Raw genomic sequence first — 19,867 nt, forward strand, 5'->3', positions numbered from 1 at the left:
GTTATACCTTCTATTTTCACGCATATGACAAAGCCATATGAACTGAAAAGCAGCTATTACCTGAACTAAGCTTCAAAAGCCTTCCGGTGCTGGAGTCTGGGTTTGACAGAGACATCAATAAGTCTCCACAGGGATGGGATGTGGCAGCCTTTATGTCGTTTGAAGGCTTTATGTTATATTCTCGGAAGTTCTTGCTTCTCTGGGGCCTTTTACCATGACTTCCATGCAGGGGTAGAGTTTGAGAATAATGACCATCATAATTTTCCAGGCCGACATTGGAAGGTAGATGATAAGGATGGATCTGGCTGGAGTCTCCCACATCTAGACGTTTACCCAGTGAGTCATCGTGGGGAAGCTGGTAAGTATCAGGTGTTCCTAACAAGTCCTTTTCTGGAGAAGAAATTGAACTCTTGCTGTCCAAAAAGGATACTCGATATCCATCCCTGGCCATCTTCTCGGGGGATCTGACTGTGCACTGACGAGGTGAGTAGTGTCTAAATTCTGGCTCCACCAAAAGAAAAAACAAAACATGATGAGGGGTTCCTCTTGATCCAGGTTAGCCACCTCTGAGAAAAGCAGTTTCTAATTTGACAAATGGTATCATAAAACAATGAAGGGACTTTCATATGGTTCTTTCTTGTTTACCCAACCTTGTTTGGGTAAACAAGAAAGAACCTGTAACATTCTGAAGACAAATTTCCTATTAAACAAATCCCTTAGGAACTTCTTCCTCAAATGGTAGTTTCCAGATATTATTGTACCTTCATATGATGATAGTTGTGATTTTATGGAGTCTATAGAGAAAAAAAAACCTGCTGACCTAGAAATCTATACTCAGCAAGAATATCGTCCAATAATGATGGTGAAATAAACACAAAAACTGAAAGTTTCACAACCAACGGCCTATCCTAAGGTGAATTCTAAAGAATGTAGCATAAACTGGAGAAAAATTATCTCAGAGGGAAGATTAGGATTAAAAAAAACAACTAAAAGAAAACCAAGTGGCCAGAAGTGGCGCTGTGGCTCAAGTGGCAGAGTGCTAGCCTTGAGCAAAAAGAAGCCAGGGACAGTGCTCAGGCCCTGAGTCCAAGGCCCAGGACTGGCCAAAAAAAAAAAAAAAGAAAAAAAGAAAAAAAAAAAGGCTGGGGATATGGCCTAGTGGCAAGAGAGTTTGCCTCGTATACATGAGGCCCTGGGTTCGATTCCCCAGCACCACATATACAGAAAACGGCCAGAAGTGGCGCTGTGGCTCAAGTGGCAGAGTGCTAGCCTTGAGCAAAAGGAAGCCAGGGACAGTGCTCAGGCCCTGAGTCCAAGGCCCAGGACTGGCCAAAAAAAAAAAAAGAAAAGAAAAACAAGTGGGAAATATATGGATAAATGTAGACAAACATTGCATAAAACATCTTGTAGGGTTTTAAAACATGTACAAATGAAAATCCATAGGAATCATATATGTGAGGAGGGATTAAATGGAGAAAAACACTCTGAGGTCTTTTAAATTATCCAAGGAAAGACTTAAGATGTTGATTAATTTTAAAATTGTACAAGAAGGGGGTTGGACACCTCACTCCAGTTAGAATGGCCTATACTCTGAACTCAGGCAACAACAAATGCTGGAGGGGGTGTGGGGAAAGAGAAACCCTTCTCCATTGTTGGTGGGAGTGCAAATTAGTACAACTGCTTTGGAGATCAGTATGGAGGTTTCTCAAAAAGCTCAATATAGACCTACCCTATGACCCAGCCATACCACTCCTAGGCATCTATCCTGAACAGCAGGTCCCAAGATATCAAAAAGACATTTGTACTTCCATGTTTATTGCTGCACAATTCACAATAGCCAAAATATGGAAACAACCCAGATGCCCCTCCACAGATGAATGGATCCAAAAAATATGGTACCTATATACAATGGAATACTACATAGCGATTAGGAATGGTGAAATATTGTTATTTGCAGGGAAATGGTCAGAACTCGAACAAATAATGTTGAGCGAGACAAGCCTAGAACACAGAAAACAAAGGGGCATGATCTCCCTGATATATGACTGTTAAGATGGGGTGACGGAGAAATTAGTAGAGACCAGGTCTGTGAAACCAAAAACTGCTTTTCAAATGGTATTTCCCACAGGATTGGGTCAGCGACCCAACATTATGTAACTAAAACCAAACAACTACTCAACATATAAAGGTCAAAAATTGACCTCTCAGTGGAATACAATAGCTCAAAAGCTATGTATGTACATTCACATAATACTACTGTCGACATATTGTCTACTGTCAACATTACATTTAAAGCCCTAGGTGAATTTTCTTGGGCGCAGGCCACGTGGCTACTGTATATGTTTTTGGTACACTGTGTATTGTATATATGTCTACCTGACCTAGGGAAGGGAAAGAAACACAGGGTGTAAGATATCACAAGAAATGTACACACTGCCCTACTATGTAACTGTACCCTTTTTGCACAACACCTTGTCAAAAAATTTGTGCTTAATTAATAAATTACAAAAAAAGAAGGGGGTTGGAGGTGTGGCTCAGGTGGTAGAGTGCCAGCCAATGAGCAAAAAAGCCCTAGACTCAGAAATAAATAAATAAAATTGTATAAGTTAAGGACACTAATTGTCATTTTGGAAGTAACTAACACTAAAAGTACAGAAGGCAAGAAAAGAAAGAAAAAGAAACAGAATAACCAATACAAAAAGAACAAAGGAGAAAAGCCTCCCAGGTGACTAGCATCCCAAGCACTCCCTCCCCTTCCCTCCAAGAAAACAGAAAATGGTCCAAACCAGGTCCCCCAGCTACATCACCACCATCTTTTAATCTCATCATGTCCAGATTTCTCTGATAGCATGAAGACAAATATTTATTCAGTGAGCAAAATATTTACCATCTTCCTGGTGGTTGTCACTTGGCATCTCTCTTCTTGTCACTTCCTGTAGCTAAAAAAAATTCAAAAATTGAAGAAGGGCATTTGTGGACATTTAGACAGGAGCTCACTGGACCATGTTCAGGGTCCTTTCCTGTTACTAAGGATGGCCATCCTTGCAAGCAAGGGAAACATATATTCAAGCAAAGGGTGGAGCTTGTTTTAAAGCAGTCACAATACAAATTTCTAGAGTTGCTTTGGAGCTGGTAAGGAGGCTCTTTGAAAAGACAAAACATCAGGGACAGCACCCAGGCCCAGAGTTCGAATCCCACGACTGACCAAAACAAACAAACAAATAAAAAAACAACAAAATGTCCTTAGAAATATAATTTCTGAGTAGTATATATATATTTTTTGCCAGTCCTAGGGTTTGAATTCAGGGCCTGGGCATTGTCCCTGAGCTTCTTTTTGCTCAAGGCTAACACTCTACCACTTGAACCACAGCATTGCTTCTGGCTTTTTCTGTTTATGTGGTACTGAGGAATCAAACCCAGAGCTTCATGCATGCTAGGCAAGCACTCTACCACTGAGCCACATTCCCAGTCCAGTAGTTTTCTTTTTCCTCTGTGTATGTGTATTTGTCAATAGGAAGGCTTGTACTCAGGACCTCATGCTCTCACTTTTTTTTTCCTTTTTCACACAAGGCTGGCCACTCTGCCACCTGAGCCACACCTCTATTTCCTTTAAAAAAATTTTTTTTTTTTTTTGCCAGTCCTGGGGTTTAGACTCAGGGCCTGAGCACTGTCCCTGGTTTCTTTTTGCTCAAGGCTAGCACTCTGCCACTTGAGCCACAGCGCCGCTTCTGGCCATTTTCTGTATGTGTGGTGCTAGGGAATTGAACCCAGGGCCTCATGTATATGAGGCAAGCACGCTTGCCACTAGGCCATATCCCCAGCCCTTAAAACATTTTTTGAATCTAAGAATTGTCTAAACTTTAGATTGAAATAGCTTGTGTCTCCTTTTCCTTAAATCTAAGATTAAAAAAAAATAGCAGTGAAGATTGGGTACTGGTAGTTCACGTTTGTAATCCTAGCTACCTTGGGAGGCTGAGATCTGAGGATTGGGGGTCACAGCCAGACTGGGGAGGGAAAACTGTGAGACTCTTACCGCCAATTAACTACCAAAAAGCTGGAAGTCAAACTGTGGCTCAAGTGGTAGAGCACTAGAATTGAGCAAAAAAAGCTCAGGGACGGCACCCAAGCCCTGGGTTCAAGCCCCAGGCCTGGCACTAAGAAGAAAAAAGAAAAGGCAGTGTAGAAATAGTTTCTAAGTCACCCAAGTAAGAGCTCTAAACACAAACCAATTAAAAGTTTTTTTTAATTTGTTTTGTTCATTTTACTGAAAACTAGTTACTTTTGATTCTTGCCACAACTTGTAGGATCTCTACTGAGATCTTTCCATCTCTCCTGCTGTCTAACTAATGTAAGCTAAATGTGTGTGTGTGTGTGTGTGTGTGTGTGTGTGTGCGTGTGTGTATTTACAAAAGGTAAAGATAGAAAATTTAAGAAGCTAGGAAGCCAGGCACCAGTGGCTCATACCTATAATCCTAGCCACTCAGGAGGCTGAGATCTGAGGATCTGAAGCCAGTCTGAGCAGGAAAGTTTGTGAGATTCTTATCTCCAATAAACTACTCAGAAAAAAACTAGAAGTGACACTGAGGTTCAAGTGGTAGAGCTCTAGCCATGAGCACAAAGAGGCTCAGGGACAGTGCCCAGGCCCTGAGTCCAAGCCCCAGGACTGGCAAAAAATAAAATTAAAAAAAGAAGATAGGCAAACAGGACATGGAGACATGAGAGAAGAAAGTTTATAACCCCACCCAAACTGTAACTGTTCCATCTTTTTTTTTTTGGCCAGTCCTGGGGCAGGGCCTGAGCACTGTCCCTGGCTTCTTTTTGCTCAAGGCTAGCACTCTGCCACTTGAGCCACAACGCCACTTCTGGCCGTTTTCTGTATATGTGGTGCTGGGGAATTGAACCCAGGGCCTCATATATATGAGACAAGCACTCTTGCCACTAGGCCATATCCCCAGCCCTGTTCCATCTTTTTTTGAGTACTATTAACTTTGACATAAAAATCATACTAGTTACATGTCTAAATATATATTTGATAAGAGATTAGTGGGAGACTGAAATGAACAGAGAAGGCTCTTTGCATTCCATCTTGCCTTTTCATTTTAGAGGGTCCGAAATGCCTATATCAAACAAGTCCTCTTAGACCTTTACAAATATCTGAGAGTCCATTAAGTTATTAGTATTAGCCATTGGCTAGTTATCTAATCAAGAAGAGAATGAATACATTACCTGTGTCCCCAGTGGGAAAGTGTCTGATTTCTGACCAGGTGTACCATTGCCCTGGGTTGCAGAAGTACTGGTTAGGGAATCCTTTATTATTTCTCGGTTGGGGAAGGGAATAAAAAGTCCTTTGTTTGCATCTGCATTAAAAGAAAAGGAATGCACTGAAGCTCTGACCAGACCACAAAGGCAGCATGTCTTCCAGGGAAAGATAATGGATACCAGGCGAGCTTGGGAAAACAACTTTATCTCCTGGAATCTTTCATTTTATAAAACAGTAATAATAAAACCAAAACTACTTACCTTTTAGATTGAGGTGAAAAAACAAAATATATATGAAATAAGTTTATAAATTATGACCTGTCCATAGAAATGAAGAGAAAGGCAAATAGTACTCGGCACACTTCCTCAGTGAATAATTGAATAACTTCTTGCTGCAGGAGAGGCTGGACCATTCCTAGCATCATGCATCTCCAGGCTCTACTTAGCAGCCTGCCCTGATCACTCTTTAGACCAGCCTCTTTCTACTTTGACTTCCTCACTTGTAAAATGAAAACAGCTGCTGGGTGCTGTTGGTAAACCTAGCCTGAAATCCTGGCTATTCAGAAGGCTAAGATTTTTTTTTTTTTTTTTTTTTTTTGCCAGTCCTGGGGCTTGGACTCAGGGCCTGAGCACTGTCCCTGGCTTCTTTTTGCTCAAGGCTAGCACTCTGCCACTTGAGCCACAGCGCTACTTCTGGCCATTTTCTGTACATGTGGTGCTGGGGAATTGAACCCAGGGTTTCATGTATACGAGGCAAGCACTCTTGCCACTAGGCCATATCCCCAGCTCAGGAGGCTAAGATTCTGAGGACAAAGTTCGAAGCCAGGATAGGCAGAAAGGTCCATGAGACTTTATTTCAAAATAAATAGGCAAACCACAAACCAGAAACACTCACACCCTGATGTCTCACCTTTTCTTTTTTCTTTTTGTGTTGGTAAGTGGGCTAGAACTCAGGGCCTGGGATGCTGTCTCTTAGTGTTTATTTGTTCAAGGCTAGCTAGTACTCTACCACTTGAGCCACCCCTTCTATTATGACTTTTTGCTGGTTAATTGGAGATGAGAGTCTCCCAGACTTTTCTTTCCTGTCAGAGCTAGCTTCAAACCTCAGTTCTCCGATCCCAGCCTCCTGAGTAGCTAGAATTACAGGCATGAGTCACCAATGCCTGGCCTCGCTTTTTTTTTTTTTTAAACGATGCTCAAAGTGCTTCGGGGAATGTTTGCCTTTTCTATGTCCACAGTATGTGTTCCAGAAGACAAGTTATAAGAATTTACAAAAACAGAAGTATATTTTTGGTTGAGAAATATTTAAAAAGTTTCATTAAAATGAAAGAACTTTGAGGTAGGCCATAAAGAAAAAGTAGGATTTTATGAGTATATTTCAGAGTAGTGTATTAGTTATTATTAATAGTGTATTAGTATTGTATTAGTGTACAGTCAAAGGAGGGCAAAAGGAAGGACCCTGTGGGGAGAAAAGAGTGGTCTGGTTTGACTGGACCATTGGTCATTGTAGTGGAGAAATGAGATAAGGTTTCAAGCAAGTCTGAAGAAATATGTTGCAACCAGAGCTTAGAGGAGCTTTGCGTGCCAGGTCAAAAAGCTTAGAATAAATACAGTAGTTGAATGGGACCCATGGAAGTTTTTTGAGCAGGCCAACATAATTAGTGGTCACGCTGTTTTAAGAGAATTAATCTGGCTGCAAAGTACGGAATTAATGGAAGGAAGAAGAGACGTGGAGGAAGGCTTTAATAATATATGGACCAGAGTCAGCGGCCTAGCTCTGCCACTTACTATGTAAGTAGGGCAAGTTATTTCACTTCTTTGGGTCTCACCTATCAAACTTCACCTGTCAAAACAACTTCAAAGTTGTGAGGATTAAATGAGATCATGGGAAGTACCAGGGCCAGAGTTTACACTCAGCAAATATTTAGCAGACTCTATTAAACAGGGCCTATTAAGAAAGAGCCAGGTGCCAGTGACTCACACCTGTAATCCTTGCTACTCAGGAGGCTGAGATCTGAGATGAAGGTTCAAAGCCAGCCCAGGGAGGTCTATGAGACTCTTACCTCCAGTTAACCACCATAAAAGCTAGAAGTGGAGCTATGGTTCAGGTGATAGAGTGTAAGCCTTGAGCAGAAAGAACAAAGGGACAGACAGCCCTAGTACCTGCACTAAAAAAACAAAACAGAAAGGAAGACTAAAGGGTACAAATGTTCAGATGCACCTTAAAGAACACATAGCATAGGGGCTGGGGATATGGCCTAGTGGCAAGAGTGTTTGCCTCGTATACATGAAGCCCTGGGTTCAATTCCCTAGCACCACATATACAGAAAATGGCCAGAAGTGGTGCTGTGGCTCAAGTGGCAGAGTGCTAGCCTTGAGCAAAGAGAAGCCAGGGACAGTGCTCAGGCCCTGAGTCCAAGCCCCAGGATTGGCCAAAATAAATAAATAAATAAATAATGATGATGAAACCCAAGAAGTTGCTGCTTAGGGCTTTGTTTGGTTTTTGTTTGTTTGCTTTTTTGGGGTTGGGGTGAACATATTTTAAGTGATGACTGAGTATATGTTAATAGCTGGTCAACAGAGATGCAGCATAGGTACAGACTGGCCCAGGGAGAGAAATTCTTAACATATGAGAAAAAATCTAAATAATAAATTTATTTGCTTATAAATAAAACTATTGACAGGGCTGGGTATGTGACATAGTGGTAGAGTGCTTGCCAGCATGCATGAAGCCCTGGATTCCATTCCTCAGTACCACATAAACAGAAAAAGCCAGAAGCGGTGCTATGGCTCAATTGGTAGAGTGCTAGCCTTGAGCAAAAGAAACTCAGGGATAGTGCCCAGGCCCTGACATCAAGCCCCAGGACTGGCTAAATAAATAAAACTATTGAAATAGATCAGACTAACAAGAATAAACAGTAGAGAAAGAACAGAAGACCCTGAAAATATAGCCTACCTGTGTTTATTTGGGGGATATGGAATGAGAGAAAGAGGAGAGGAAGAGAAAGAAAGGGAAAGAGAGGCATTTGAAAGAGTCAACGATTATGTGGTTAAGAGAACAGGATAAAGATCTAAGACAGTAATTGCTCCCTGCTCATTTGAAATGATTGGTGGAAAAGCCCTGTTTGAACCATGGAGCAGGGGGTTCGGTCCTTCAGGAGGGCTTTCTCTCAGCCTGTGGCATGACCATTAACACAGCATAACCACTTTACTCATATTAGATTACCCACAGTACTTACTGGCTGTCCTCTCCAGGGATTCAATGCAAACACAATTTCCAGTGGAAAACTAAGCTCTAAGGGCTCAAAGTGGCAAGAGATTAATTTTATATATTTTAAAAAATCCAGACAACAGCTGGGGCTTCCAAGAACTTTTAGAAATGGGCCAGCTGTCTAGTAAAGCAGTTTGTGCTCAGTAGAGATTGTACACTTGAAGAAACATTTTTTAACTCTTGGAGTTAATATGTGTGCTAATGACATGACATAAATGAAGTCTAATTCAGCTCATAGGAAAAGAGGCTGTCAAATCATGCTTCAAAGCATTTTCTTCTGTCTAGGAATGGATATATAAATGCTTTGACCTAGAAGAAATGCTAGGCTGAAGACCCAAAGCTATGTGCCAGAAGAGTCTATATAGCAAAATATGAATTAGAATTCTCCTTTAAGGTGATTAAAATGTTTTCATGAATTGTTGAATTTTCCAAATAATTTGAAATAACAATTTATTGAAATATAAGAAATACCTTTTAAAATGAAATAAAACAACTATACTACCATTTATCACTTATGTTTACTGAGATATCAGAGAAAGCAAAAGCTTATTTTGCCATTACATAATGTAGAAAAGACAGTATTTATGTCCACATGGGCAGATAAGAAATCAGGAAAAGGGGCTGGAAATATGGCCTAGTGGCAAGAGTGCTTGCCCCGTATACATGAAGCCCTGGGTTCGATTCCTCAGCACCACATATATAGAAAAAGCCATAAGTGGCGTTGTGGTTCAAGTGCTAGAGCACTACTAGCCTAGAGCTGAAGAGCTCAGGGACAACGCCCAGGCCCAGAATTCAAGCCTTATGCCTGACAAAAAGAAAAGGTAATCTGGCCAGATTCTGGTGTTTTATGTCTGTAATCCTAGATATTCAGGAGGCTGAGATTTGAGGATTGTGACCATCACATACACACACACACACACACACACACACACACACACACACACACACAACACAGACATCTGTTTGAACTGGGACAAATGTACCAAGTTAACCCACAGGATGCATGTATTACACACAACTTTCTGGTGGAAAGCTTCCTTAGCATGTGACAAGACCAGCAGAGTGGCACCACTGTAACCATATTGGATTAGCAATAGTGCTTATGGAAACAGAGCACAAGCAAGCACAAGAGGTCTTTTTTTTTTTTTCCCAGTCCTGGGCCTTGGATTCAGGGCCTGAGCACTGTCCCTGGCTTCTCTTTGCTCAAGGCTAGCACTCTGCCAACTTGAGCCACAGCGCCACTTCTGGCTGTTTTCTATATATGTGGTGCTGGGGAATCAAACCCAGGGCTTCATGCATGCGACACAAGCACTCTTGCCACCAGGCCATATTCCCAGCACCACAAGAGGTATTATAACAGGAAAAGTGCTCAGTTGGGGAGCCCAGAAGGCCCAGGGTGTAAGCTGTATGGATGCAGATGAGTCAAGAGATTCTGGCTAAGGAACTCAATTAACCTTGCAGTGCCCAGGGGCTGACAGGGATGAGCAAAGTAATTTTAGAGTTTATTTTAAGGATGGGTATATGAATGACGTAAAATGATGTAAATGAAATTGAACTCTCTGAGTACAGCTTGTGCTTTGAAAGACTCAACCCAGGGTCCTTCTGGCAGCAAGAGGAAGGAGGAAAAAAAACGCAGCCAGTAAATCTTGGGCTTGCTTCCAGTCTGTGCTTTCTCAACTACTTTGTCTTTATTCTACTCAATATTGGCTATGACAGCAGAGACCGCTGATGTCTTGATCATTTTGTGATCACAGAAAGAATGCTGACCTGTTTCAATCCTGGTGTCAACATCAGCACTGACTTTTGATGCAGAGTCCTCATCTGTCACACAGTTTTTCATTGTCTTCTCCCTAGAGCTGTCATACAGAAGGATTTAATTAAAAGTTGAAAGAAAGCTTTTACATGTGGGGTGTTTGTGTGCGTGTGTGTGTGTGTGTGTGTGTGTGTGTGTGTGTGTATGTATGCACCGGTCCTGGGTCTTAAACTCAGAGCCTACCTGCTGTCACTGAGCTTTCTATGCTCAAGGCTAGCACTTTACCATGTCTGGCTGGGTCTTAAACTCAGAGCCTACATGCTGTCACTGAGCTTTCTATGCTCAAGGCTAGCACTTTACCATGTCTGGCTTTAGTAATTGAAGATAAGAGGCTTTCCTGCCTGGACTGGCTTTGAACCATGGTCCTCAGATCTCAGCTTCCTGAGTAGCTAGGATTACAGGCATAAGCCACTTGTGCTCAGATTGAAAGAAAGCTTCTGAGAGCACCAGTCCATGAGGTTTAGAAATTAGTTTATGGTGGTTAGATTATTCTTTTTTCCCCAAATGCTCTAAGACACATTAACTTAATTATGTTTTATGGTATCTGTTAAATCCAAAAATGTTTTAAATCCATTTTGACTAAGAATAATGATGAGAGAAGGATATTATGGTGTAACCTTAAGTATGAAAGAAAATTCAGAACTTACTCAAATTTGAAAGGTCTGAAAGATTGTAGTAAGATTTTAAAAATTAAAATATTTATTATTAAGACACAGAAAGAGCAGATTGTGCTGTCAGTTATAGTATAGACAATTATAGCCTTTAGTTATAAGAACAGATAACAGAGGCAAGTGTTTGTCCTTGATTGAGCTAAGTACCTTGGAAGTTCAGGAAAGCTAGACTATATGCTTTATACTCATTTAACCTTAAAAGCCTCCCTACTACCTATCAACTCCATTTTATAGGAACCAGTGAGGCTTTAAAAGCTTCCCCCTGAATGTTAATGAATGTTAATACTAGGCAAAGAGTAGCATTTAACTTCTGGTTTAGCCATCGCTCAGAGGTAGGGAACATTTTTTTTTCTATCAAAAGCTACTTGAATCATTTGCAGGCCACACAGGCATATGAATACAGGCAGAGGGCCCTGGGAAGTTGAAGAGAAGCATAAGTGTCTGTCTTGTCATATTTCAGATGATTTCCTGGGCCTTACACAGCTGCTGGGCTAGATATTTCCTATCTCCGAATAGTGCTTAAATGAATTAATGATGGAATTAATTATTTACCTTGCTATAAATTTTATTCATTTATACATAGGTTCTCTCTATATTGTTATGGTACACAGGAAACACTAATGTATTTGAAATAGAAATTCATGGTGTGTGTGTGTGTGTGTGTGTGTGTGTGTGTGTGTGTGTGTATTCCTAAAAGGAACATTCCATTTGTCTACAGCAGGATAAATTTTATGCTATGTAAGTTGACACTACAGAGCTGAATTAGGCAAAGTCACTGGAAAAGATGCCAAGCCAATAGGTGTGGCTGGTATTCATTTATTTATCATTCAACAAATGATAAAAATGATTTCTTAGCACTTCTGTGTACTAATCTCTGACATAGAACTACAGATTCTGGGGCTGGGGATATAGCCTAGTGGCAAGAGTGCCTGCCTCGGATACACGAGGCCCTAGGTTTGATTCCCCAGCACCACATATACAGAAAACGGCCAGAAGCGGCGCTGTGGCTCAAGTGGCAGAGTGCTAGCCTTGAGCGGGAAGAAGCCAGGGACAGTGCTCAGGCCCTGAGTCCAAGGCCCAGGACTGGCCAAAAAAAAAAAGAACTACAGATTCTGCAATACACAAGATGAATAAAGTCCTTGTTTTCATAAGCTTATGTACTAGTATGGAAGGAAGATGGTAAAAAAATTACTGTAAAATAATGTGGTATAGCTAGATAGGTAGATATGTGTGTATCTATAGATTTTAGATCATATATATGTATTTATATGAGATATATACACACATATTAAAGACTACAAGGTTGTTTATTATAATTTATGTTTATTTGTAGGTGGTAGGATTATAAGTTACATATTTGATCTTATTTGAAAAAACTTTGTGGGTTTTCTTCCCCCTGGACTTTACACATTCTCAATAATAAGCAAATTCTCAATAATATTAATAGACTAGACTCATAGGACAGTTTAATAAGTACACAGACATGCATTCATAGTACACAATTGCCTGGAAAGAGGTAAACCAAACATTACCAGTAGTTAGGGAGATTTTGACATTTGTAGTATTCTTTTCTACATTATTTGAATTGTAATGGATTTGTATCTAATACTCAAAAATAACAAAGCTAATTTTTGAAAGCACAGGTTTAGGGTAGAAGATAAGTGCTTTCACTGCATAGGAGTTTAGTAACAAGAAATGGAAAATCACCAGGTCTTGGTGGCTCATGCCTATAATCCTAGCTACGCAGGAGACTGAGATCTGTGCTTCATGGTTTGAAGCCAAACTGGGCAGGAAAGTGAAGTCTATGAGACTCTCATCTCCAATTACCCACCAAAAAAACGGAAGTAGAGCTGTAGCTCAAAGTAGTAGAGTGCCAGCTTTGAGCAAAAAAAGCTCAGGGACAACACTAAGGCCGTGAGTTCAAGCTGCACGATCAACCAAAGAAAAAAGAAATGGAAAAAATGCAGATTTTTGAGAGTTTCAAGGCCTTTTCTTTTTATTTGTAGAGAAGTACTTTCATTCTGTCATTTTGATAAATGTATCTCCAACAGTCTTACATATTATAATGTAACCCTCTTTATTCAGTAAAAAAACAAAACCATTTGATGATTGGTAATTCTACCAAGGGAGAGTTGGTGGGCATTTATATGTCCCCATCTATAAACTGTGGACACTACCTTTGGAATTCTAATAATTTTATTCAAAGCAAACCCAAAGTAGCAATGAAACCGGTTGAGTGAGGGCCTGATAAATCTCAGTTCACTGAAGACTTTTATTCTAGACCTAACTAGTCTTACAACTCGTGGGAGCTTTCTGTTAGGAATTAACTTCAAGCAGAAATTCACTATGACCTATGTCAAGAGCCCAACTGAAAACAATTGTAGAGAATTTTCTTACCTTTTTTCCACCTCTAAAAGAAAATTTTCACTGTTGCCCAATTGACTAAAATGCAGCTTAGCAGCTTTCCTCTCACTGTCACGCACAGGTCGATCATCTGAAGGCAGAAACCGTGGTTTAAGCATGTTTCTTTTGGGGAGTAAACGGTAGTAGGTCAGAGAGCCATATTTACAGAGGAAAAGCTAAAGACCAGTCTCATCTTTGTGTTGGAAACAGGTCACAACATAATGCTATTATGTTGTCACTGGAGCAAGCAGTAACTCAGGATGCCATAGCAACAGCTCCATGCAGGGTAACAACCCCTTCAGGAAGCTGGAGGTGGATAGCAGGCAAGCTCCTGTTCAAGCTGAAGGTTATAGGATTTCTTTTATCTTCTGAAAGAATTCACTTAGTTTCCTGCAATGACTTAGATTGAGCCATGTGAAATCAAATTTTATATCAGCAAGAAATGTATACTCAATAATAAAATTGAGTATAAAATAAAATAATAAAGGAAATATAGGGCCAGCTCATTTAAAGGTACATTTCTTGTTCCTTGTCAGCTCAGCCCCAAGGAGCAGTTACATGAGTTTTCTCTTGCTAGTTCCAGCTGCAAAGTCCAGGCACCTGGAAAAATGAATCTCAGCCTGGAAATTCTGTGTTAGGGAGGAAGTGGTGGTGAAACCATCAACTGAAGAAAACTAAAGCTGGAAATAACTGATAAAAATCATAGATGGTCTTTCAATAAACAATAAAAGTACCCATCATACATCCTGCCTGCACAAAGTAACATAAATATTGACTGATAAACAAATGTCTCCTGCCAGTGTACAATCTGGGCCTACATCCAAAAGGTTCAGGGTCAGCAGATTTGAAGTGAGATGCTGGGGAAGGAATGGAGGAAGAAGGTCTCACCAAGTTTCTCCAGAGTTTGCAGCGTGTACACAGCAAAGAGCCTATAATCGGTATCTTTTCTGACAACAGGGTTGAGTCTCAGATCTAGTTCTTTGAGGAAGGGTAAAGGCTGCAGGCGGGACACTTCTACTAAGGAAGGGATGTTGTTATAATATAAATTCAGGTCTTGGAGTGAACATAAGTACTGGATACCCTGCAAGGAAAAGACCACATTAGGAAACTTCACACTGCTAAGGATCTCAAGATAAAGATGGGGATGTATCTGTTATTTTACAACCTTAGACACATCACTCATCTATGAGCTACAAGAAAGTCCAGGCGCAACTCCCATTCAGTTCCTCGAGGAAGAGGAGAACATTGCTGCCCATGAGTACTCAAGCCTTCTAAACATAAAAAATTTACAGATGCTGGGCACCAGTGGCTCATGCCTGCAATCCTAGCTACTTAGGACGCTGAGAGCTCAGGATCCCAGAACAAAGCCAGCCAGGGCAGGAAAGTCTGTGTGAGACTCTTAACTCCAAGAAACCACCAAAAATCACAAGTGGAGCTGTGGCTCAAGTGGCAGAGTGCTAGCATTGAGGGGAAAAAAAGCTCAGGGCTGGGTGCCTGTGGCTCATGCCTGTAATACTAGCTACTCAGGAGGCTGAGATCTAAGGACCGCAGTTCAAAGCCAGGCTGGGCAGGAAAGTCCAAGAGACTCTTATCTCTAATTACCAGAAAAGCAGAGGAAGTGCTGTGGCTCAAGTGGTAGAGCATTAACCTTGAGCTTAAGAGCTCAGGGACAGCACCCAGGCTTGAGCTCAAGCCCCATGACCACCACTACCACCATCAACAACAACGATGAAAACTCAACGACAGCACTAGGGCGTGAATTCAAGCCCTAGGACTGGCACAAAACCAAAGCAAACAAAAAAATATAACCTGAATTTACAGGTGTAAATATGTCTCCTTTACAAAATCTGACACGTAAATAAATACTTAGAATCAATTTTATCCATCTGGTTCCCCAGTCCTTCCTAGTGGTAGCCAGGCTGAACCATTTTGGCTTTCAACTTTGCCCCTGCCTATTCTCCTAACTTTATAAGAATCCAGTTTACAGGAGAAAGAGCTACTTCTGTGTTTTTGTTTTGTTTTTGCCCAGCCCTGGAGCTTGAGCTTAGGGCCTGAGCACTGTCCCTGGCTTTTTTTTTGCTCAAGGCTAGCACTCTACCATTTGAGCCACAGCTCCACTTCTGGCTTTTCCTATATATGTGGTGCTGAGGAATTGAACCCAGGGCTTCATCTTTATGAGGCAAGCACTTTTACCACTAGGCCATATTCCTAGCCCAAAGAGCTACTTCTGAAGGAGAAGAAAATAAGAAAAAAAATAGTTAGAGATGAAGTGTGTGTAGTGTGTATGTTCCCTGCTGGGTTTGTTTTTTTCCTCTGCTCATAGCTGGCACTTTGCCACTTGAGCCACACTTCCTGTTCCAGCTTTTTGCTCATTAATTGGAGATAACAGTTGCTGGGGGTTGTCTGCTTGAACTGGCTTTGAACCTTGATTCTCAGATTTCAGCCTACTGAGAAGCTAGGATTATAGGATTATAAACTAAGATTATATGCCTATAACCAACAAGTAATTGTTTAATGTCTATCAGTGTAAAAATCATGGAAATGATTTCTGATCTCCTCTCACTTTTCTCAATTGGCAAGAATTTTTATGTGTCCTCCAACATTATGCTAGAAATAATCACAAAATATTTCTCCCTAAGAAAACTGAGCAGGGGCTGGGAATATGGCCTACTGGTAAAGTGCTCACCTCGTATACATGAAGCCCTGGGTTCGATTCTTCAGAACTACATATATAGAAAAAGCCGGAAGTGGCGCTGTGGCTCAAGTGGTAGAGTGCTAGCCTTGAGCAAAAAGAAGCCAGGGACAGTGCTCAGGCCCTGAGTTCAAGCCCCAGGACTGGCAAAAAAAAAAAAAAAAAAGAAAAGAAAACTGAGCAAACTGATTCAGACCCACTAGAGATGAATGCAGATAAGTTATAGATTAAAAACAAAACAAAACACAGAAAGTTAACATTTACCAAATCCTTCTTCCAAGCCAAGCACTGTACCATGAGTGTTATATGTTTATTTAATTAAATATGCTAATTTGATTAGTCTTCACAGTTTTTTATCCAATTTATAGAAGTAGAAAGTAAAAAGGCATAAAACCATATTACAGGCTATATGCCGTGGTTAATGCCTCTAATCCTAGCTATTCAGGAAAATAAGATCTGAGGATCATAGTTTGAAGTCAGCTTGGGAAGGAAAGTCCATGTGACTCTTAGTTCCAATTAATCACCAAAAAGCCAGGAGTTCTGGCTCAAGTGGTAGAGCACTAGCCTTGAGCAAAAGAGCTCAAGGCCAGCACCCAGGTCTTGAGTTCAAGCCCCAGAACCAGCAATACATACATGTACACTTGCTTGTCAACTTATATGTGCATTCACGTGTATACACACATACAGACACTAAATTAGGCTGACGTGGCTGGTCATAGAGCACACACACACACACACACACACACACACACACACAGAATGTACCTTTAGGCTAGTGATCAAATTTCTTGATAAATCTAAGGATCGAAGATTTTTAAAGTTTCTGAAGGCATCACCAATAGAATGGATTTTTCCAGCATAAGATCCCTGCAATGAAAGAGACTCCACCAGTTCTGAAAAGAGATCACCAGTAGATAAGTTATGATTTCTGCTTGGAAGCAGCAGAATCAGTGAGAGCAGGCCTGTGTTCCCCCATCACCCACCGGTGAATGGCCTGTTTTCAAATCTCGGAAGAGTTTATCATGGCAACATGGACTAATATAGTAATCAAATCATAGTTTTATAGAGCCCTTGGGGTTCTCAAATTACCCTGAAGGCTGTATAAAGGTCTCTCCATAAGTACGCAAAACATAATTTAAGGGGGAGTCATAAAATTCAATAGATATTTTATGAAATTAAGAAAATTGAGGGAAGAAATGGGGTTGGGAGGGATGGGGGAGAATGATGAAACGGGTGATATTGATCAAGATGCACTATATTCATAAAATGCTTTGTTGAATGGTAACTCCATTGTATAACTACTTAAAGATAACCATTTTTGTTTTTCAGTCCTGGAGCTTGAACTCAGGGACTAGGCGCTGTCTCTGAGCTCTTTTACTCAAGGCTAGTACTCTACCACTCTGAGCCACAGCACCACTTTCAGTTTTCTGGTGGTTAATTGGAGATAACAGTCTCACAGACCTTCCTGCCTGGGCTGGCTTTGAATCGTGATCCTCAGACCTCAGCCTTCTGAGTAGCTGGGATTATAGGCATGAACCACCAGGGCCCAGCTTCATTGCATGTATGCCCTGAAGTACCTGGATTTCAATCTGCCTAATTATACTTCCCTTGTAGCTAGGATGACAGACATTTACCACCATGTCCAACTATTTATTGAAATGAGTTTCTGTCTGAGCTGGCCTTGAACTGATTTTTCCCACTCCTCATCTTCTGTGTAGCTATGATTACAGGCATAAGTCACAGGCACCCAGTTTTCAGAAAGGTGTTTGTTTGTTTTTTGTCTGTTTTTGCCATATTTAGGGAGTAGAACTCAGGGCTCTGAGTTTGCTATGCAGGCACTCTACCACTTAAGCCTCTTTACCAGCCCAGAAAGGTTTTAAAGCAAGCAAGCAAACAAGAGAAAATTACCAAAGGATCCTGCAGTAGAAGATAAGTAGACAACCTACACATCAGCATATTGACACAAAGAAGGATGCACTAGATCTGTGACTATGTACTAGACATTTAGCCTCTCTGTACCTCTGTACCTATAGCCTTTATCTATAAAATGCCAGCAATAACAGTACTGAACTTTTAGGACAGTGTAAGAAACAAATGAACATTTCTCTCTCTCTCTCTCTCTACATATATACATATATTTCTATCTAGCTATCTATATCTATCTATCTATCTATCTATCTATCTATCTATCTATCTATCTATCTATCTAACAGAATAGGGATGCCTTTGAAATGGGATCATCTAGCGTAGCTAGAATTATTGGTGGCGCCTGACAAAATTTTCCTTCTTATAAATTATTTTATCTTCATTAATTATCATAATGGAAAAATAACAGCAAGAAAAATCTTTGCAAGATGTTATCTGATAAAGACCAATATACAAATAACTCTTAAAACTCAATAAGGGCCAGGTGCTGGTGGTTCACACCCGTAATCCTAGCTACTCAGGAGGCTAAGATCTAAGGATTGTGGTTTGAAGTCAGCCTGGGCAAAAAAGTCTGTAAGACTCTTATCTCCAATTAACCACAAAAAGCCAGAAATGGAGCTGTGGCTCAAGTGGTAGAGCACTAGCTAGCACAAAGCTTAAGGACAGTTTAAGCTCCAGGACCAGAAAAAAAAACAACAAAAAACCTCTCAACAATAGGCAAATAATCCTATTTAAAAATCAGCAAAAGGGACTGGGAATGTGGCTTAGCAGTAGAGTGCTTGCCTACCATGTATGAAACCCTGGGTTCAATCCCTCAGCACCACATAAACAGAAAAAGCAGGAAGTGTCGCCGTGGCTCAAGAGGCAGAGTGCTAGCTTTGAGCAAAAGAAGCCAGGGATAGTGCTCAGGCCCTGAGTCCCAAGCCCCAGGACTGGAAAAAAAAAAAAAAAACAGGAAAAGGCATGAATAAATTCCATAAAAATTTGTAATGTATGATTGACAAAATAGGAAAAATGCTCATGGTTGTAAGTCATTATGAAATAATGAATCAAAAATGTGATACCAATATATATGTAGTAGAATTGCTGAAATTCAAAACACTGACAATTGTAAATGTTACTGAGATAGACTGTGGGCCAACTGGAAATCTCATCATGGGGTGGGGAGAGGTACACTACAATGCAGTTACTTTAGAAGACAACCTTGCATTTTCTTACACATCTGACTATATGAGCTTGCATTCATACCCTTTGGTATTATTCAAGTAAATGGAAATCTTACCTTCACACAAAATCCTCCACACAAATATACAACATCATTAATCATAATTGCCAAAACTTGTGAGCAGGGGCTGGGAATATGGCCTAGTGGTAAAGTGCTCGCCTCATATACATGAAGCCCTGGGTTTGATTCCTCAGCACTATATACATAGAAAAAGCTGGAAGTGACACTGTGGATGCTCAACTGGTAGAGTGCTAGCCTTGAGCAAAAAGAAGCCAGGGACAGTGCTCAGGCCCTGAGTTCAAGCTCCAGGACTGGAAAAACAAACAAACAAAAAACTTGTGAGCAATCTAGATGTCCTTTGCAAATTAACTATAGTATATCTACATAGTGGAATGTTATTCAGCAATAAAAAGAAACAAGGTGGTTGTCAGCTAAATGGCTGTCAGGAGTTAAGGGTGAGGGAGGAATGAGTAGAGTACAGGAAATTCTTAGGACAGTGAAACTACCGTTTGATACTGCAGTGGTAGACAAACACCATTATATACTTGTCAAAACTGAATGGTACCACACAGTGAATTTTAATGTAAACTAAGAACCTCAGTTAACA

At 40.7% G+C, this 19,867-nt stretch overlaps 1 protein-coding gene across 2 annotated transcripts in view; it reads right to left on the reverse strand.

The window, feature by feature from the left end:
• The window catches only part of Lrrc36 (leucine rich repeat containing 36), a 37,328-nt gene that overhangs the window by 12,842 nt on the left and 4,619 nt on the right, over window positions 1-19,867 (reverse strand). The window contains exons 2-9 of one of the 2 annotated variants that reach the window (XM_048354819.1): window positions 16,875-17,002; window positions 14,306-14,498; window positions 13,412-13,508; window positions 10,298-10,386; window positions 5,227-5,357; window positions 2,888-2,939; window positions 2,470-2,471; window positions 61-505 (exon numbers count right to left, since the gene is read on the reverse strand). In XM_048354819.1, the coding sequence (XP_048210776.1) occupies window positions 61-505; window positions 2,470-2,471; window positions 2,888-2,939; window positions 5,227-5,357; window positions 10,298-10,386; window positions 13,412-13,508; window positions 14,306-14,498; window positions 16,875-17,002 (1,137 nt within the window). The remainder of the gene's footprint in view (window positions 1-60; window positions 506-2,469; window positions 2,472-2,887; window positions 2,940-5,226; window positions 5,358-10,297; window positions 10,387-13,411; window positions 13,509-14,305; window positions 14,499-16,874; window positions 17,003-19,867) is intronic. The other variant, XM_048354818.1, reaches the window with a different exon arrangement.

Source organism: Perognathus longimembris, chromosome 10 (genome assembly GCF_023159225.1).
Source record: "Perognathus longimembris pacificus isolate PPM17 chromosome 10, ASM2315922v1, whole genome shotgun sequence".
Lineage (NCBI taxonomy): Eukaryota > Metazoa > Chordata > Mammalia > Rodentia > Heteromyidae > Perognathus > Perognathus longimembris.